The sequence below is a fragment of the Micromesistius poutassou genome (genome assembly GCF_964030765.1).
Source record: "Micromesistius poutassou genome assembly, chromosome: 4".
Classification (NCBI taxonomy): domain Eukaryota; kingdom Metazoa; phylum Chordata; class Actinopteri; order Gadiformes; family Gadidae; genus Micromesistius; species Micromesistius poutassou.
The window spans coordinates 7,619,460-7,639,881 of NC_140274.1; the positions used below are offsets into that span (position 1 = coordinate 7,619,460).

Here is a 20,422-nt window from a genome sequence, read left to right on the forward strand (position 1 = left end):
TGGGAGCAGCGAAGACACGGAGCCGCGCTATTATTCCCATCAAACGGTATTCTCTCCAATGCATTTTATAGCAAGACGCCGGACGCAGACCGCTGCTGCTGCTGCGTGTGGAAGCCAGAGGCGCGCTTAACATATGCGACGGGGGTCGCTCGCGCTCCGTCAACCAGTGCACGTGAATGAGTGACACCGATACGTCGTCGGTTGACCCACCGACCGACTCCGAGCTGCGCACATTATACCTGACGTCACGGAAAGCTGAGCCGATTAGGTCACAACTCAATCCCAACTACATCACCCCCCAGGTTTGACAGAAAAAAATATATAGTGATGATAATGAGGTTAAAAGGTTGAATACATGAATGCACGCACTCTTCCTTCTCACACACAAATACATGCACATAAACACACTCTAACATGCAAAAACTCAAATATGTACATACATGCACACACACACACACACACACATACTACCCAGACTGTTTAACTGTTGTCCGTTCTAGATCAATAAACCAGCAGTCTCATTGGCTCTGTGATTTATCGTGTGGGGAATGATGTTCCAGCCCACACTGACAAAGCGAGTTTTGTGAATAGGCCTTTCATGTTTAGAATCCAGACTTTTGACAAACAATCAGACTGACAGACAGACAGCCAAGAGGGGGGAAATTATACACTGTTTTTTGCCATTTAGTGTCAGATGGGAGTATCACATTTAATCAATGATTTTCTCACACATGGTGTCTTTTTACATTACATCCAAATGACTGACAGCAATCTGTACCCACAAATAATGTCTGAGAGTATTCCCAGACAGAGAGAAACCACTACATGTGTATGGACAGCACATGGTTGTCAATATTAACTAACAGAGATACCCAGTAACCTAATGGCAATGTTTACATTCAATTCAGACTAGAGCTGATTTCCCATGATGCTCTCTGGTCACGGCAGCACAACGTAGTTCTCTGCGATCTCCAGGATGTAGAGGTTACACGTGCCCTGGGAGTGCTCCTCCACCATCCTCGTCTCCATGACAACCAGCCTGAGGTCAATGAGATTCTGGTTTTTTTAGGGTGCTCCGGTCATACAGAGTGATAACCTGACTTTTGATTATAAAATTGAAAGTGAAACTGAAATTGAAAAACTGATAGCAACGTGAGTCTACAAGAGGCTAAGACTAAACAGACAGACTCGTACAAGGGAAGTTGTGCATCACATTCAGGGGTAGTTTTAACCAGTGGTTTCCACACTATGTGGTTAGTCTTTTTGCATATATATAGTCATTAGGGACAGGGACTTTTCTTTTTCCTGTATGCATATCAGTGGACCTCAAGTGGGGTCACGACCCCAAGTTGGGAATCACTGAAGTAGTAGCACCATATATATATATATATATATATACGCCTACAGTAAAGTCGAGTGCTGAAGTCTTTTACTATAATTTAACACTGAGTTTGAGCCAAAGGCTAACCCTGGATCCTCCCGGGCGTGTGGTACCTGTCGGAGCCGATCAACCGGTACTCCCTCCTGGGGTCGGTGGTCTGCTGGAGCACCTCCGTGAAGCCCTCCCCTCTCCTCTGCCAGCCGTGACGCCACACCACCAGCAACGAGTCCTCGAAATATACTAGAGAGACAGACAGGCAGCAGGAGAGACAGGCAGGATGAGAGGGAAGGCAGGTATGCACACAGAGGGGAGAGATAGCGGCAAGAGACACACAGACAGGACGAGAAGGAGCGACAGATAGAATGAGAGAGAGGTGGAGACAGGCGGAGAGATAGACGTCGATGGCCGGACAGGTTGATAAAGAAAACGGATAAGGAAAGAGATATGAGAGGGGCAATTATGTTTTAATGTAAAACACGCTATAACACAAGTAGGAATAGACTCTTATACCAAACCTTTGACTATCTATAAACCAGTTTCAGGTACTACAGAATCATACCTACTTTTTTTTCTGTCATTTATTTTAATAAGTTACTGACCTACAGCGTCCACGTTAAAGTCGAACGTCGTCTCGCTGGGTCCGTGAGCCCTGCTGCTCTTCGTCTCCCCCTCCAGGCCGACCACGTGTACTGACCCTGTGTGGAGCAGAAGGGACGTGAGCTGGATGAAGAACCATGATGAAGATAGCGAGCAGGCCAGTCGCATTAATCCTGCTCTCTACAGAGGGATTCCGATATGGCCGATCTCGCAGCATGAAAAACCTTTCAGGCAATGTTTTATACTTAAAGTATGAGAATAAGAAGTGCTTGAGGGACTTGACTGTATTTTCTTACTTTCTAGAAGGACAAGCAGTGAGTTGCTGTCTAGTTGGTTCACTTGAACTACATCCGGGCATCGTTTCTCTGCAAACACACACATACATGCACACACACGATACACAAACATGCATATACACACAAGCAAAAAATCAAACACATGCTCAGACAACAACACGCAATTCACATTGTGTTGTAATGACCCTCGGCCCATGCTAAAAAAAAACTTAAATGTTCATCAACCCGTTTAATATCCTGTGACTGCTGTTATTTATGGTAGGTGGATTAACTAATAAACTAGCAGAACCGTGTCTTTAAATCCAGCCAAATGTAACGTCACTTGACATCAACAGGAAATCGCTAACTAATTAGTGGTCCAGTCTACGGACACAAAGACACTCAAAACCCCCCGGACCAAGCTTCGGACCTGGGGTGACAGGGCCTTCTCAGTTGCAGCACCCTCCCTCTAGAACTCCCTCTCCAACTACATCCTACAGGCTACCACACTCCCATCATTTAAACAGGCCCTCAAGACACACCTCTTCAAGATCGCCTTCAACACATAACCTCCTTCCCTTCTCTCCTCTCCCTCATTTGAACTATTCCTAGCCTTCCATTTTTTAGCTACCTATTTTTATCCTATTTTATCTTTTTTTTTTAATCTTATATACGTTATTATTAAATGATTTTATTTTGTGTTCACTCTGTTAAGCGACTTTGAGTTTTTAGAAAAGCGCTATATAAGTTGAATGTATTATTATTTTATTATTATCCATTTGCTGCTCACCCAAGCCGGCGTGGGTGAACCAGGATGTGTTGGAGTTGAGGTTGATGTTGTCGAAGCTGATTGGTTGGTGGGAGTCCGGGCCGCGGGACACCCCGATGCAGACCAGGGGGTACTCCTGCTGGGAGACAACCAGCATCTGGAAGACCTTCAGCGGACTGGGCAGCGGGAAGTCAAAGTTCTGGAACACAGACACCGGATCCCTTGTTCAATGGTCTTATAATGGGATATGACTGGGGTGGTTTGTAAACACAAACACACACACACACACACTCAGATGATACCGCAATATCCCCTAACGTGAATCTGAATAATGGATCTATATCTCCTCTGTTGACAGTAGCCTCCCTGCAGTGCTGGGGGAGAACCAGTGGCTCCAGAACCATTAACTCTGACCAGCAGCAGTACAGGAGACCAGCAGCCGAACAGGAGACCAGTGGCTCTGACCAGCAGCAGTACAGGAGACCAGTGGCTCTGACCAGCAGCAGTACTACAGACCAGTGGCTCTGACCAGCAGCAGTACTACAGACCAGTGGCTCTGACCAGCAGCAGTACTACAGACCAGTGGCTCTGACCAGCAGCAGTACAGGAGACCAGTGGCTCTGACCAGCAGCAGTACTACAGACCAGTGGCTCTGACCAGCAGCAGTACAGGAGACCAGTGGCTCTGACCAGCAGCAGTACAGGAGACCAGTGGCTCTGACCAGCAGCAGTACAGGAGACCAGTGGCTCTGACCAGCAGCAGTACTACAGACCAGTGGCTCTGACCAGCAGCAGTACTACAGACCAGTGGCTCTGACCAGCAGCAGTACAGGAGACCAGTGGCTCTGACCAGCAGCAGTACTACAGACCAGTGGCTCTGACCAGCAGCAGTACAGGAGACCAGTGGCTCAGACCAGCAGCAGTACAGGGGACCAATGGCTCAGACCAGCGGCTCCCACCCACCTTGATCAGCATGAACTTGTGCAGGGGCTCGTACCACTGCAGGAGCAGCACGCTGGAGTCCAGCGCGCAGCACAGGAAGGCACAGCCCCGCTGCCCCGTGTCTACTGCAGAGGAGAGAGACATCAGAGACCAGCAGACGGACCTCAGGTGGGATACAGGTCACCGGAGTACATCGTGCTCACCATGCTGCCTTTCAAACTGATGATATGTATTTCTGAAACCTATTGTTTTGCTGAGAAGAGGAAGGCCTTTTCCCTAACCAAGTCTGTCGATTTGATAAGGTGTCATTTTGGCAGTGACAGTGATGTAGACTTATCAATCCACAAATTAAGTTGCATAACTATTGATCTGTGATAATAATAATGCTTTTGAAATGACTATCAACACACACACACACACACACACACAAGTTGAAACACACACACAAAGGACGCTTGTCTGTTTGTGTGTTATGGATGATCTTGTCTCACCAACTGAGCAGGTCCTACAGCCTTTCGTATCTGGTATTTTACTCGTCACTGCATATTTCCTAAATAGTGGAAAAAGGGTTAAATAAGATTACATAATCATATTGGAACTGGAAGGAAAGGAAGCTGATCAATGGATAAACTGAGTGACAGACGGACAGATAGCCAGATAGAGAAATAAGACAGCCAGAGGCAGACTTGCAGACGGCCAGGCAGACCGCTGGGCTGACTGAAAGAGACAGATTGACAGATAGAAGGACAGATGGACAGGAAAACAGATGAGACGCATGAAGACAGGTGCCCAGGCAGACAGACAGGGTACCTAGGTAGCAGCCTGTGTGTGGGCAGGGCACCCAGCCTCTGGTCTTTGCGGGCCTGGTCGTACAGCTCCTTCAGGAGGTGGGAGTGGAGCTGGGAGGATTTACCTTAAAGGTGCAGTGTGTAGGATTTAGTGGCCTCTAGTGGTGAGGTTGCAAATTGCAACCAACGTAATATCCCATCCTCACCCCTCCCTTTCTAACAACGTGGGAGAAGCTATGGTGGCCTGTACTGGCCTGTAATGACAAAAAATGTTATCATCTATGAAAGCATCAACGTCAAGCGTCAAGTGATTGGCTTCTTTGATGGATTTATAAATTGCAATTGCAGTTATTTAGTCTGTAAAACTATAGGTCAGAGTTTACAAGTAAGAAAGCGATTATGATGGCGGTGCAACATGGAAGGTTCCATGGAAGAGGACTCATGCCCTATTTACCTTTAAAGGGATCATTCAAAGGTAACAAAGACACAACAATGGTTCTTTTCTTGGGATACTACAATAATTAAAACTATACTTATACTTGTGAATATTCTATTAAATTTCTGTTCCACTAGACTAAATTCTACACATTGTACCTTAAAGTACACAGCACACAAATTGCTAATGGACAATAAACAGTAGAACCACCCCTACACACAAGGTTCATCTCCTCTGAAACCACAGAAATAATAGTATTTATTGAAGTCCTGATTACAGGAATGGTTGAGGATGGATGTGTTGTATTGTGAATGTTGACGATAGCTTGCTGGGAAAGTGAGTATTTTAAAGAGGGCTACAAACACCTGAAAGGTACATACCTGAGAGAGACATTAGGACGTTGCTTATTGTGTAGAGCCAGGTGCATCTCCCTGGGTACAGCTGGGCGAGACACAAAAGAGAGACAAATGGTTGGTTCTCCCATTCTACGACTGCTTCAAAATGACAATGTAACCTAACATGACATAATGTAAAGTGACAAAACAACATCTAATGTCATATAATATGCTATAATGTAACGTTATACGTAAAGTAACATGATATGATGCAGTGTACTGTAAAATGTGATCTGTATTTAATGTTTAGTCTTTTTCTATTATGAATATCCAGTAAAACCTCACCAGTTCCATGGTTGCCTCGGAGCTGTGGAGGTTGAGGGTGTATATGCCCTCCTCGGCCCCCAGGATCAGGTGTTGATCTGGGGCAGGGAGAGAGAGAGAGAGAGAGAGAGAGACCAGGCTACAGAGTGAGTACAGAACACAATGTGTGAGAGTGCCTTACAGACAGTGGGGGGTGTGGGTTGGACCTCTGGTGCTGGGGTTTTCCCAGGCCGTGGAGCAGTTGACATGCAGCGGACAGCCATGGAACACCTTCTTGAAGTACACCTGGGACCCCACAGAGACAGCAGAGGAGAGGCGATCATCAGCTGGTCAACGGCAAGACGACAGACCAATGTAAGGCATAAAGGAAGTACACTCACAGGGGGCTTCTTGGAGACCGGACTGATGGACTCTGACAGCTTCTGGACGTGACGTCATCAAAGATGGACGGGTAAGATGGGACACATGAAGGACACAGAGAGATTATGTCAGTTAAAACAATAATTGAAACTCATGTTCTACTTTCACTGATGCTTTACAAATGTTTACATATAATAAATAAAAAAGAATGTTTGATAAAGGAAAATAAAGTATCTTTCAGTTCACCCATGCTAAGGATATGGCGCACGCGTGGTATTACACAATAATAGCGTCCACCTGAAGATACACATTGTATTTGTATATTTGATTGACCTAACTGTCATCACCTTGGTTTTCCGGCTCCTGTGAGGGTCTTTAGGAGGCAGCTCCGGAGGGGTGAGTTCAGCCTGGCTCTCTGTTTAGGTACACACACACACACACACACACACACACACACACCAATTGATAACTGAGTGGACTCTGCTAACGTCCAGTGTCTGATAGCTACTTGGACAAAGCTTTTTTTTCTTTAACTTTTTTCCTTTTGCAGCACTTTTAATTTTTGGAGATGCTACCAGTTTGATTACAGGCTTTGACTGCTCTCAGCCTCACTTGAAGACATTAAAGCGCCAAAATGTAAATGTAATATAATCTATATAATATAATGGAATTATGTAAAATAAGCCATTTAGAGGGTTGGCTGTTGCATGTTGTTATTATAATTGCTATGCACAAAGATCAATTCCTTGTGTTAAACTTACTTGACAATAAAGTCAATTCTGATCCTGATTCTGATGAACCTATAGTATAGCTAATTCATGTCATGCATTCTGTAATACATTACAGAATGGGGCATAGTACAGTTAAGCATAGTATAGTGTATTCATCCTATTATATTGCATATAGCATATAGGATAGCATAGCATGGCATAGTATGGTAGTGTATTCATCATATGATATAGCATAGCACATAGCATAGCATAGTGAAGCAGTGTATTTGTGATGCGTTTTGCTGATGAGACGCAGTGTGTGTGTTGTTTGGCTCGAGACCCACTTGGGCATGGTTGTTTGGTGGAGTGTGGGTGGGGCGCAGGTAGGGGGTGAGTCCCACTAGAGGTTCTGGCCACGGGGGTGCGGGTGTAGTAGGAGGTCCGCTCTTCCTCCCCCCCTGTCACACTTTCTTCTGAGCTGGTGCGTGCCTGGGGCTGCAGGCACACACACACACACACACACACACACACACACACACACACACACACACACACACACACACACACACATAATCAGTGTGATAAAACATTACAACAATGTGTCCATGCTTCTGTCACTCAGAATCACACACTATGTAGAAACCATGAAGAGTTATTTTCACTTGAGACCTCCTCTACACCCAGGTCCAGTACTGCTCACCTTAGGAGGAAGAGGAGGAGGGGTGTCGTCCAATGGCATGGTCTGGCTCCTGTCAAAAAAAAATGCATTTGGCTGTGATTGGTGCATTTGTGTTGACAGTGAGCATTCCTGTAAGCTGACTGGAAGTGCTGTGATTGAAGGCGGGTTTGATTACCTGTGGGATTCTAGCGTGAGGCTGAGGAAAGGCAGGGATGGAGGGACAGTAAGACATTCAGAGAGAGAGAGAGAGAGAGAGAGACAGAGAGAGACAGACAGACAGACAGAGAGAGAGCACAAGTCAAGTCAGGTCACATAACAAAATGTGTTAACACGGTCACCTTTGAGAAATAAAAAGGCTTTTAAGATTTAATGAAGCTATGCGCTAGTATACTCACACATCCACGTCATCATAGTCATCGTCTGACTCCATGTTGTGGTCCCTTTGGGGGGGCGGAGGGGGAGAGAACAAGGAGGGAGAGAGAGAGAGAAAGAGATTACCAAACAGATGCAGATTAGCACCAGCGTTGAGAAAAGGAAAGAGAGGAGGAGCAAGCTTGGTTTAGTGTATGCTCCGGTGATTGGCTGGGAGAGTGAGGGTGTAGTCACCTGATTGGACTTTTACCACCAATTTTAGGAAACGATGGCCGCAACTGTAATTAAGGAAAAAATATGTTAACGTAGTTAACGTAGGCCCGCTCATTACCTCCCACAAGCCCAAGGGGTTTCCCCCGCAGTATAACGGCAGTTTCTGTTCTGTCACATAGGCCTGGGTTCAAATCCTGCAGGTTGGATATGAACCATCAAACCAAATCTGGATGTTTTCTGTGTGTTCCACTTTACCAGTTACTCACAAGAACCCAAGCAGACCAGTTCAATCCGGTAGAAACATACCGTTTTCTCCTCCGGCCTCGTGGTGTAAATCTGATTCACTAGGGGCACAAAAAACATCTTTCCATTGAGCACTCATCAATAGTTTAAACCAGCTTGTATCCATAACACTTCTATATTCATATGCACGTACGACTGTGTTAGAAATGAGAAGGGGAGGATGAGATTGATTCATTGCTTTTTGATGAACATATTCACTTTAAAGCCCACTGGTAACACATGTATTAACTAAGGCCTGAGTTGACTTTTGTGTACGTACGACTGGCCCCGGAGTCGCTCCTCTCGGCCTGGTTGTGTCGGTTAATGGACTGGATTCTTCTCAGGTGACCGGGAACCGCCACCTAGAAACACACCACACACCATGTCTGTCTGTCTGTCTGTCTGTCTGTCTGTCTGTTCCATCTCCCACATACACTTCCCTTCCGTACTCTGCCATATCTCACCAAACGTGTTGGTGTTACGGAGATAGATGTCTTCCCATGGTAGTCAAGTCACTTTCATTGCCAATGACATATTTTAATTGTAATTTTGAGAACGATAAATAGAGAGAGACAGAGGGAGATAGAGAGAGACAGGGGGAGATAGAGAGAGACAGGGGGAGATAGAGAGAGACAGGGGGAGATAGAGAGAGACAGAGGGAGATAGAGAGAGACAGGGGGAGATAGAGAGAGACAGAGGGAGATAGAGAGAGACAGGGGGAGATAGAGAGAGACAGGGGGAGATAGCGAGAGACAGAGGGAGATAGAGAGAGACAGGGGGAGATAGAGAGAGACAGGGGGAGATAGAGAGAGACAGAGGGAGATAGAGAGAGACAGAGGGAGATAGAGAGAGACGGGGAGATAGAGAGAGACATAGGGAGATAGAGAGAGACAGGGGGAGATAGAGAGAGACAGGGGGAGATAGCGAGAGACAGAAAGAATGAGGGAGAGACACAGGGTTGGTATTGAGACCCGAGTCCTACCTCCATGTCCTCGTCCTCTGAGGAGACACAGCTCCTGAGCTTGTCTGGGTTCCTGAGTCGGTCCAGAAGCTCCATGGTCAGCTGCTGTCTCAGGCCCTGCTGGCTCACAAACATGTGCTGCAGGGGGGCAGAAGGGAGGCAGGCGCTGGGTCCACAAAACCGGGGAACACTCCCGTCTGCACACTTCTCCCACACGCCTCCCACGGGGGTTTCTAACAGCTGTGTCCTTCTTAGGGGTGAGGGTCTAAGGGGGTGCTGATCTACAGCTGCATTTGCCTCTTAAGTGGATGTTCACTCTGATATTCTGACACTATATGCTGACAGAGGTTTTAGAAGGGAAGACGTTTTTGAGGTCTTTGAGGAAATCCCTTCATTCTTTGTATTACAGGGGTTTGATTCTACGGCGACGCTATCACTGGCCACTGCAGATCACCGCCAAAATGCATTCCTGTCCCACATGACTGCGTTCATATGTGAAAACACCCTCAGTTGATGACACCAGAACAACAATGAGATCATGGTGCAGAAAATGACCTATGTCGGTATCAGCCAGTGTCCTGCCCCGCAGCCCTCCCCCCTCCCCTGGTGAGCCCTCAACCCCAAACTCACCGACAGCATCTTGGAGGCACTCGGCCTCTTCTTGGGGTTCCTCACCAGCATGGCCTTCACAAAGCTATAGAACGCAGAGGACCTGAGAGAGAGAGAGAGAGAGAGAGAGAGAGAGAGAAAAGGAAAGGTTTGTTCCTTGCTCTCTTAATTCGGAGAACGTTCTTCTCTTGCTCTATTTGGTCATTGTGTGGTTCCTCACCATCTGGACTTGTCCTTTAATTTGGGAGGCTGGTAGCCACTTTTAGACATGAGGAACAGGACCCTGGGAAGGAGTAGACGTCTGTTAGTGGGACTGGAGGCACTGAGGGGCCAGTGTGTAAATGTTTCTGTGTGTTCAGGAGACATGCATTTGTGTCATGCATATGTAGTATTTTTTATTCTAGATTATACTTGAACCTACGCTTCTGACCTTCTGATCACGTGTGTGTGTGGGTCTGTGTTTGTTTTTGTTTGCATCTGTATGTATGTGTATCTGCATGCCTGTGTGTGTGTGTGCCTACCTACCATAGTGGGTGTGACTGAAAACGTATGTGTGTGTGTGTGTGTGAGTGAGTGAGTGAGTGAGTGAGTGAGTGAGTGAGTGAGTGAGTGAGTGAGTGAGTGAGTGAGTGAGTGAGTGAGTGTGTGTGTGTGTGTGTGTGTGTGTGTGTGTGTGTGTGTGTGTGTGTGTGTGTGTGTGTGTGTGTGTGTGTGTGTACCTACCGTAGTGGATGTACATCAAACAAGGGCGGTTGCATCTCCACCAGCTCTATGGCTGTGATGCCGACCGACCAGATGTCACACAGCTCATTGTAGCCTCCCTTCATCTCCACAGCCGCCACCTCTGGCGCCATCCTGTGGACAGGTTGGTCATTAACACTGCCCGGGTCAGGGCTTCCATTCCCCTTCCCGACAACAATTATTATATATTTCCACTCTGGTCCTAGCTAGTTGAATAGGAACTGAACTCGTGACCTTACCAATATGGCGTCCCAATGAAGGACATCCTGCGAGCTAGAGTCGCTGTAATCTGTGCGGAAATCCCAAAGTCCGCTAGAGAACGAAGATAACAAACATGTGACACTGTCGAGGTTACGAGAGGCTCTCTGTGAGTCGTATGATACTTTGTGCTCTGAAGAAAATGTAGTCTTGTGCCTGGAAGGCCAGCTGCATAGCAAAGATAGGTTTGGATTGCTTTTGGTTTTCTGGTCATTGCCAGGCCTTACCTAGCTTCACCTCTCCCTGGTCATTGAGGAGGATGTTGGCGCCCTGAAGAATAATGGAGGACAGTTACAAGAATTCAATGACAGACCATATAGGGAGGTTTGCTTTTAGCTTACAGTCACTCTGTTGAAAAAATGTTAAATTCACAACACAAGCCTCATGATTTCTGATCAAAATAAAATGATACATTTCAGAATAAGAGCCCCCACATTGTACAGTTCAACAAGGAAAGCTTTGACCTTGATGTCCCTGTGTATCTTCTTCTGTCCATGGAGGTAGTCCAGGCCCTGTTATAAAAACACCCATCACAACATAACCCCATGTTAACATCAACATGGTCAACCCAGACAGCAGGGCTACTGGTGAGTCAACAAGGTGAAGCAGCAGAGGTGGTCCCACCTGCAGCATCTCTCTGCAGATGTAGGCTATCTGAAGCTCTGCCATAGGACCAGTCACTGAGAGAGAGAGAGAGAGAGAGAGAGAGAGAGAGAGAGAGAGAGAGAGTTGGAGAAAGAGGAAGAGAGTGTTAGAGAAAGTGATAGTGTTAGAGAGAGAGAGCGATAGTGTTACAGAGAGAGAGAGGTAGCGAAATAGTGTTAGAGAGAGAGAGAGTGTGTGTGTGTGGGGGGGGGGGGGGGGGGTGGGTGCGAGAGAGAGAGGGAGAAAGAGGAAGAGAGAAACGGGGGGGGGGGGGGGGGGGGTTGGGAGAGAGAGAGGGAGAAAGAGGAAGAGAGAAACAACATTATTGAGGGCCGAGGGAGAGTTGAGTGTGAGGTGGTGGTGGTAACAAACACATTCATCTCTTAGCAACAGAGACTACCCTTTGGTTTTACAATGCACACGAGTGCTTGTCTGTTTTTAGTCACAGCCCTAAATACCCCGCCCACAGACACACACCATGGTAGACGTCCTGAAGGGAGCCCCCGCCACAGAACTCCATGCAGATCCACAGCTGTTTGACCCTGCAGACAGACAGACAGTGCTCTGTGAGACTGAAGAGGAGAGCAGGAATACAGCACAGACAGAGCACAGGCGCCTGGCTGGAGCCACTCCATCACACGGGGAGAGGCTCTTTTGCATATGGAATGTAGAATGCATAGGAGAGCGATGGGGGGGTGTTATTAAGCAGGAGTTAAATCAGTCAGCTAGTTGTGGTGAGTGGTGACTTCATTAAGGCAACTTCCTGACTAACAGAGAGAGAGAGAGAGAGAGAGAGAGATGGAGCAACGCTCACCATATGTAGCTGCCATAGTAGGCCACTATGTTTTTGTGTTTGCAGCTCTTCACGATGACGATCTCCTGCTGGATGATGGAGAAGTCATCCTCTGTGACAGAGAGAGAGAGAGAGTGAGAGAGAGAGAGGAGAGAGAGAGAGACAGAGAGGAGAGGAAGAGACCAAGAAGAGAGAGAGAGAGAGAGTAGAGAGAGAGACCGAGAAGAGAGAGACAGACAGAGATTAGAGAGAGACAGACAGAGAGTAGAGAGAGACAGACAGAGCCGATATTAGTGAGCAGCAGAGGAGGGTGGTGGAGTGCAAGGCAAATAGGGAGTGAGTGAGAGGGAGAGAGACATGAGGGAGGCACAGGGAAGGGAGCACAGAGCAACATGTGAATACATTGAGATGTAGTTCTTCTGATGGTTCCATTCCAGTCGTCATAGTAACGCATGTGATCCTGTTGCTCATCTCACCTGGTTCCATGTTGACCACCTTCATGGCTGCCAGCTCGCCGTTCTGTTTGTAACGAGCCTGTAGACAACACAAGCACACACACACACACACACACACACACACACCACATACACACACACACACACACACACACACCGACAGACACACACACACACACACACACACACACACACACACACACACACACACACCACACACCACACACACACACCACACACACACACACACCGACACACACCACACACACATGCGCACACACACGCATTTATATTATTTTGTACAGTTGTGAAATGGTCACTTTAATTGCTGTGCACATCGCAGGAACACACGACACTCTTACATGTTTAATGTGTTGTGTTCAAATGGTAAACACGTCCACAATCCCTTAATGGACATTTTTTATGCACATGTTCAACCCTCAGCGTTGACACTGACTGCACCTCCCACACTCCACACCCTCTATCTCTGACCTTTATAAGTGTGACGGTTTGATGTCTCTAAGACAGACACCAGACAACCACCACAGCCACAAAACTGTGGGCTCAACATGTGTTTGAGTTAATGAGTCATGATGTGTAGGTTATTGGATATTGTGTGGTAGGGTTAGGGTGAGTTAGTTATCTTTTTAATGTGAGCCACGCCAAAGACGATTTTCTGTCAGCTCGAAGATAAATTCAAAATATTAGGGCCATATTCATAGTGAATTTGGGACTTCATATTTGTACAAATATTAGGCGTAGAGGGCATACGTCTGGAGTGAATCTAAGTTTTTTGTGTGTTTACATTTTCTAAACTTCTTCAATCAATTCCCCAAATCATGGAGCTTAAAGCATAGCACCGACTCTTCTTTGACAGGAAATTAATTAGTTAAGAAACAATTGAGGCAGACAATAAACTTAAACTTAAGTTTAGAGTTATTGAAAGCAGGCAACTATTGTCATATAGGCAACAATCAATGAATGATGATATTTCCCGCAAACAAAAGCAACTGGAAACAACTTGTTCATTATATTACGATAAGTCAGCTGTTTCTGTCTCCGATGGCTTTTTATATGTGGGAGGACCGCTGCTGTAAATAACAACAGACAATGGAAACTCCATTTTGGCTGTGTGTGTGTGTGTGTGTGTGTGTGTGTGTGTGTGTGTGTGTGTGTGTGTGTGTGTGTGTGTGTGTGTGTGTGTGTGTGTGTGTGTGTGTGTGTGTGTGTGTGTGTGTGTGTGTGTGTGTGTGTGTGCGTGAGTGTATGTATGTGTGAGTGCGCAAGTATGTGTGAGCACACGTGTGTGTGTGTGGTCGGAAGGTCACTAAAAGGAAAGACCATCTCAAGCTGTACAATAACAACAATAACTGATCTACAACAACAAGTCAACACATTCCACGCAATGGAGATGCAGTGTAGCTAAAATGTCAGCCGTTGCCATGGTCACGCTACCACATTGGGTCACCATAGACTTTTCTACAGAGTTGCATAGACCCGCAACCGTGTACTATCTCATGCACACACGCATACACACATCATGACCAAACTCCCATCGCGACACAGACTGAACAGATGCAAGGAACACCAAATAACTTTTACTCAGACCTGATTACATTGTGATACCATATTGCAGGTTGTCTTTATGTCTTTGGTGATTGGGTCAGGGTTGAAAATACATGCATCCTAATACATAAAAGCTCTACACAGTCTTAACATGAACATACCTGAATACACTTCGTACACAGACAGGCCATGAATGCTTTCTACGGGAGCAGTGTACAGAGCATCCTGACTCACTGCTGTTTGGTGCTAAAGCTGCACGGCGGATGAGGTGAAGGACAACAGCACCGTGTGGTGAAGGCGGCCCCACCTGCACTACAGGTTGGGCACCATCTGCATCAGTCGCCTGGCCTGCAGGCTAGGCATACGGCCTGGCCCCTGAAACGGTTCCCGACAATGAGATCCGGCACCAATAGACTATAGAGGACCGTCTTCTCCCCAGGGCCTCCATCACAACCCTCCCTGCCCTACCACACAACAGATCACACACACACACACACAGACACATCGAGGACTGGGACACACACACAGAATCACACACACACACACACACACATCTAGGACTGGGACACACACACAGAAACACACTGTGCATACTGTATTTTGAACATGTATACCGCACATTGAAATACAAATCAGTTAGACTTCAGATGACATAATGAAGCAGCCACTTTAATTTCATAGGATGAACACGTCTGTCACAAACAGAGCACACCGCTGTGTCCTGAAACCTTTGTGTGATTAACAGCTCAAGGTGGAGACAGTTAGGGTAACAGTGGGTAAGTGGGTAAGTTAGGGTAGGGTAAGTGTTGCATTGCACATTGCAAGATGTCTAACACCCATTAGTTTGGCACAGATGCACACACACTTTAATGCACTAGAACGCACGCACACACACACACACACACAAATTAATTAAGACACACACAGATCCACGTACCAACGCGCATTAACCCACGCAGATACACACATCATCAAACAGATGTACCCACTGAAACAAGCATGCGCACACGTGCACATTATTTAGTTTGTCTCGTGTCAGTTCACCCCAAGTGGGTTTCCTCCTGTTGTCCTCGTACACCACAAAGACATGCAAGTCAGAGCACCTGCCCTCTCCGTAACCAAGGCAAGGGCCCTACACCTGGAGCTGGTTCCCGGGGGCCGCCCTGTGAGGCAGACAGCCCACTTCTCCTAGCGGTGAGCGTAGGATGGGTTAAATGCACAGAAGGCCTTTCCGTTTTGGCACATTAGAACCCACAAGCACATGCTGGCATTTTGGGTGATGCTTTTTGTAAGCCCAGTTTCTCTTCCTCTTTCCTTTTTAAATGTCACCTCAATGAAAACAGAGGAGACATTTGAACACACCCTAACGCAAGCACACACACATACACCAGTACATACAAACTTGTGCATGCACACACACACACACACACTCGCATGCACATACACACACAAACGCAAATACTCACACACAACTAATTTCAGCATTCCTTAGTATATAAATACTCCTCACCTGGCCTGTCAAGTCAAACCTGTGATGTGACGTGACTGACTGAGTGTGTTAGGCAGAAGAACAATAGATTGGAGTTGGTTATTTAAAACTAGCTCACCTACATACTTAAGACTTTCAAGCACTCTCTGTCTTGACTTTAACACCGGTTGCAACAGTAATAATAATAATAAATGTTATAGCTCTTTATTAATTCAACAATCAATCAACAACAAAGCAAGACGTATAGAGTATGTATATGTATGTTGTCTTACATTCTTAGAATAAACTTTACAATAAAACAATGATGAAACAACAAATGGGTAAATGTAGCTCAAGGGGATTGTTTCCGCCTTTCTTTACAGTTTGATCCTGCGTCGTTAAGTAAAGAAAGATATGTTTTTGTGTGACATCACTGTGCTCTCCTTCTGCTCCAACAGAAAACAGGCCTGTAAAATCTGTCAAATACGTATGTTATATTTCAACTTGAAACAAGAACATTTAAACCAAACACAATCTGAGCGTTCATGTGTGTGAACAGAATACTGACAGAATTTTTTGAGAAAAGAGCCGAGAATAAAATGCCATAGTTTCCGCCAAAGTACACCTTTTTGAAAGTCAAAAATGTCCAAAAGTATTTTTTTAGCCTTCAGTCTATGTACGATAAACTCACACCAGAACCCCATCAGCCTCCCAGTTTCCTACCTGCTTCTTACTATTGCAGACCTAGCGGGAGACACCTCTAAACAGAGAATGAATGGTATCTATCGGGAACATTTGAAATGTATGAGGGTTGACTGCCTTTGAGTTAGGCTATTGTTTAGGGTAGGGTAGGCCTACTTTGTTATGGGCCTCTGCTGCTCCACTGCGGACGGCTGCTACTGGAAGCCCCATCTTTCAGCAGGTAAACACAAACGCTAGACACATGATCGCATGATCGACATCACAGCACAATGAACACCTCCATTTTGAAAGTTTAGACAATTTGGTTGTTCATTGTCTAATAATTAACAATTGAATGATTTGTGATTCTTGGGAGCTGTTTTCGTGTTTGAAAATGCCAAATGAACGGTTTCCGAATAAAACGTTTTGGTAATTGTTTCTGGTTTGCTTGACGAGTGATCTCTCAGTTGAAAATGCTGCAGTCTGCACACATTGCAGAAGGTGTGTGTGTGTGTGTGTGTGTGTGTGTGTGTGTGTGTGTGTGTGTGTGTGTGTGTGTGTGTGAACTACATGCAAATATCTCGAGTATGGTGTGAAAAACAGCTGTCAGCAAGGTCTATCCACGTTTCCTTTATGGCGCATTTCCCACAGTGGGTGACGGTCAGCCCGCCCTACCATAAGGGTACTGTCGGCGGTGGAAACGCAAGCCGTAACTGAGCTGGGCCAAACCGCACCTTCACTACTGGGACAAGGTGTGCTGGGCCGAAGCGCACCTGCCGGTGGAAACGCAGCATTAGAGGAAGTTCTTTTCACCCCCGCCCCCCCCCCCCCCCCCCTCCACGTCTCCCTCTGCTTTGCATCGGTCACACAGTCAACAGCATCAGTTTCCTCAGCCTTCAAACCCCACCGCTAGCTAGGTTAGTGGTGGTGGGGACCACGTGGTTTCAACCTAACTCAATGGAGGCAGAGCTGCCATGGCAACGCCATTAACCCCACTCTCAGCCAGGTCGTCTACCGTTTGAGACTCTTTAGGACTGCTTGGAGTGGAAGAAACTAGAATGTGCTGGAATGCCTACATTCATGTCAGTAGGAAATGGACTGGACTTTGCATATCATGTTAATCTGGAAACCTTTTCATGAGCCTGGCATTTTAACATCTCAGAGGAAATTAAAGAGAGTCATCTCTGAATTATAAACCTACAGCCCTTGGTGGAAATCAAGCCCAGAAACCCCACAGAAGGACATTTGTGACCCGTACACACACACCTTCCGTCTGTGCGCAGTTGTATGCATGGCTTCGATGTCAGACACAGACGCACACACACCTACAGCTGTGTGTGTGTGTGTGGGTCTTCCAAACTGCCAAAACTGACGTGGAGACACCCGTCAGTCTAGCAGTACACACAGGAAGGAAGTGGGGGAATGGGTGACGGTGGACGGAGGGGGGCTCAGACTGAGCAGAGGTCACTGTGAAGCGGTGGTCCCAGTGTGAACTGTAAAAAAAAAAAAGTTTCCCTCCTCGTTCACTCTAATAGCCGACGCGGGTGTTGTTCGCTGTTGTTGTCTACAAAGATCTTTCCCCTCTGCCCCTCTCGTGATGCTACAGCTAGCATCACGGCTATTATCTGATACCATGGAAACCATTTCCAAGGTAGAGCTAGAACCTCAGTGACCATATTCCTATATGGTCACTGAGTATATGTAAGACTTACATTCTTCATTCTTCAACATTATTCTAACCCTCAGAATTGACAAACCCAAAGGTGTTTCCTTTGTTTGACAAACAACGTGTGGATGTTAACGTTTCGATTTCAAGGCGCCATTCTCCAAGTTAATATGTCACAAAGACAGCATTGAGGAGCTTCTTATACAAAAAATATAAGGTGGTGCTCGACAGTAGGCCTACACACTTTTATCAGGTTCCAGCCTTCACTCATAATATGGCGATATGAATTATGTAATAATATTGCTTAAAGCGAAAAATAAGGTTATATGACTGAAAGAATCAAGTACCATCTAGAGCATGTAGATGGTTAAAATGTTCTTTGACATCTTTGTGATTCCTGTTTCACTACGGGTGAAAGTAGAACTCTTCCGCTCGAGAAAGGCAGGTGTTCACATGCTGAAGGGCCTGTACATACAGACCCTGCATCTGGCAGCAGACAACAAAAACCTCAACAACCTATTTTGATATTTCTTCAAAATTAAAACATTCTCATAAGAATGTTATATTTTTTTCAGATTTACACATTTGTCAAATTGTTGAGAATGTGTAAATCTGCTGAGATTACAAAGATTACAAACAATTTTCACATTTTCCCAAATTGCCTGACTTTCCCACAGTGTTTAGACTCACATTGATACCACAACAAGAGAAGGTGGATGGGCCTGACCTTGTACACATCTCCATAGGTCCCTCCTCCAACCCTGACGAGAATATCAAAGTCCTCCTGGGGATCTGTCGTGGAGATGTCCAACGTCATCTTCTGCTGGGAATCCATCTTGTTTGATATTAACAGAAATGCTGCTTTGACATATTCTTATGTCCTCACACACAGCCCCTCACACATGTCCCTACTAATAGTCAAACACACACATATAAATATACACAACACACACACACACACACTCTGGCTGAACCGTCTCTTGTACACACACACAAACACACACACTCTCGCAGTGTCTACTGGCTCATGCTGAAAGGTAGCTGATCTCCCTCAAGCTAACAGCTAATGTATTTTCTCATTCAGTCTGTCACTCACACACCTTCCTGTTTCTCACTCAAGCAACCCTCCCATCTGTCTCTCTCTTGCCCCCTCGCTCTCTCTCGCTCCTCCACACACACACACACACCCTCTCTCTGTCAAACAGGCTTTCGTTTCATTTAAACAATTTTGTTTCCTGTAGGCATGTGTGTGTGTGTGTGTGTGTGTGTGTGTGTGTGTGTGTGTGTGTGTGTGTGTGTGTGTGTGTGTGTGTGTGTGTGTGTACTGTATGTACTGTATGTACGTATGTATGTAGTTATTCATGAATGTGCATTTATGTGTGTATGTGTGCACTTCATGGACCTATACTGAATAAATATAACAAGGCCTAACAAGTTTACAGTAATAAAAGTATCTTGATTGTCACTGCTTTATAATGAAGCGTTAATGCAGTTCTTTCAGTTGGCCGAGGTCATGGGGAAGGCTCTGGTGTTAAGTCTGTTTCAGTGAAGTGCGTCTTTGTGGGTTTCCACTGCTGCGTGGGGCTGCACACTGTGCGCATTCATGGTTGTAAGAGAGGGGGGAGGGGATCTAGCAAGATAAGGCTGAGAAGATGAAGGAGAACAATATGTGTATATGTATGTTGCAGATCAGCAGAACGCTTCGTGCTTGTAGCTCCCTTTAACTTCCTGTGAACCGGTCTTACCACAACAAGAGCCATGAATAATGGGGCCACCGAAAAACATTACCCATGGTGTAGCGTATACAGTGATACAGAATCACAGTACCGTAACGAGCAATGTTTGTGCTGTTTCATCCAGCGAGGCTGACAGATCTGCTAAAACCGGTGTATTTAATTGCCCATAGAGCTACAAATAATACTTCACAATAAACACTAGCTTGCAGCCGAGCATGGAGAAAATATAATTTGATCGCTATCTATCTACTAACCACACTTAACCTATTTCGAAAACACTTGCCACGTCTCTTGAAGACATTACCCTACAGATAAAATGTTTCACTTGACAGTAAGATATCTGCCTTTAGAACAGGCAGGTAAAATAGGTAAATCAACCAT

At 45.9% G+C, this 20,422-nt stretch overlaps 1 protein-coding gene across 4 annotated transcripts; it reads right to left on the reverse strand.

The window, feature by feature from the left end:
- Positions 1–23: 23 nt before the first annotated feature.
- Positions 24–19,434, reverse strand: map4k1 (mitogen-activated protein kinase kinase kinase kinase 1). Of its 4 annotated transcripts, XM_084466946.1 has the most exons (33): positions 19,406–19,434; positions 19,033–19,140; positions 12,946–13,003; positions 12,491–12,581; positions 12,154–12,218; positions 11,656–11,711; positions 11,496–11,543; positions 11,259–11,301; positions 11,013–11,085; positions 10,756–10,887; positions 10,253–10,315; positions 10,054–10,135; positions 9,445–9,561; positions 8,743–8,824; positions 8,487–8,524; positions 8,202–8,245; positions 7,991–8,035; positions 7,771–7,791; positions 7,617–7,665; positions 7,261–7,411; positions 6,554–6,621; positions 6,227–6,268; positions 6,053–6,131; positions 5,868–5,944; positions 5,568–5,628; positions 4,774–4,876; positions 4,455–4,513; positions 3,985–4,088; positions 3,044–3,221; positions 2,275–2,343; positions 1,981–2,076; positions 1,495–1,621; positions 24–1,039 (listed from the first exon to the last, which is right to left on the reverse strand). In XM_084466946.1, the coding sequence occupies exons 2-33, from the start codon at positions 19,138–19,140 to the stop codon at positions 940–942; spliced, it is 2,529 nt and encodes an 842-aa protein (XP_084323072.1). In that variant the 5' UTR covers positions 19,406–19,434; the 3' UTR covers positions 24–939. The 4 variants fall into 4 exon arrangements, with proteins under 4 accessions (XP_084323072.1, XP_084323074.1, XP_084323073.1 ...); XM_084466948.1 differs by lacking the exon at positions 19,406–19,434 and having other exon boundaries at positions 6,227–6,265; positions 19,033–19,399; XM_084466947.1 differs by lacking the exon at positions 19,406–19,434 and having other exon boundaries at positions 3,985–4,085; positions 19,033–19,399.
- Positions 19,435–20,422: the final 988 nt, after the last annotated feature.

Excerpts from the sequence above, each read along its gene's own strand:
- map4k1 (XM_084466946.1), bottom strand. The coding sequence starts at position 19,140 with ATGGATTCCCAGCAGAAGATGACGTTGGACATCTCCACGACAGATCCC. Across the intron at positions 12,219-12,490 it reads TACTATGGCAGCTACATATG|GGTCAAACAGCTGTGGATCT; the intron begins GTGAGCGTTGCT and ends GTCTGTCTGCAG. Across the intron at positions 10,136-10,252 it reads TTAAAGGACAAGTCCAGATG|GTCCTCTGCGTTCTATAGCT; the intron begins GTGAGGAACCAC and ends TCTCTCTCTCAG.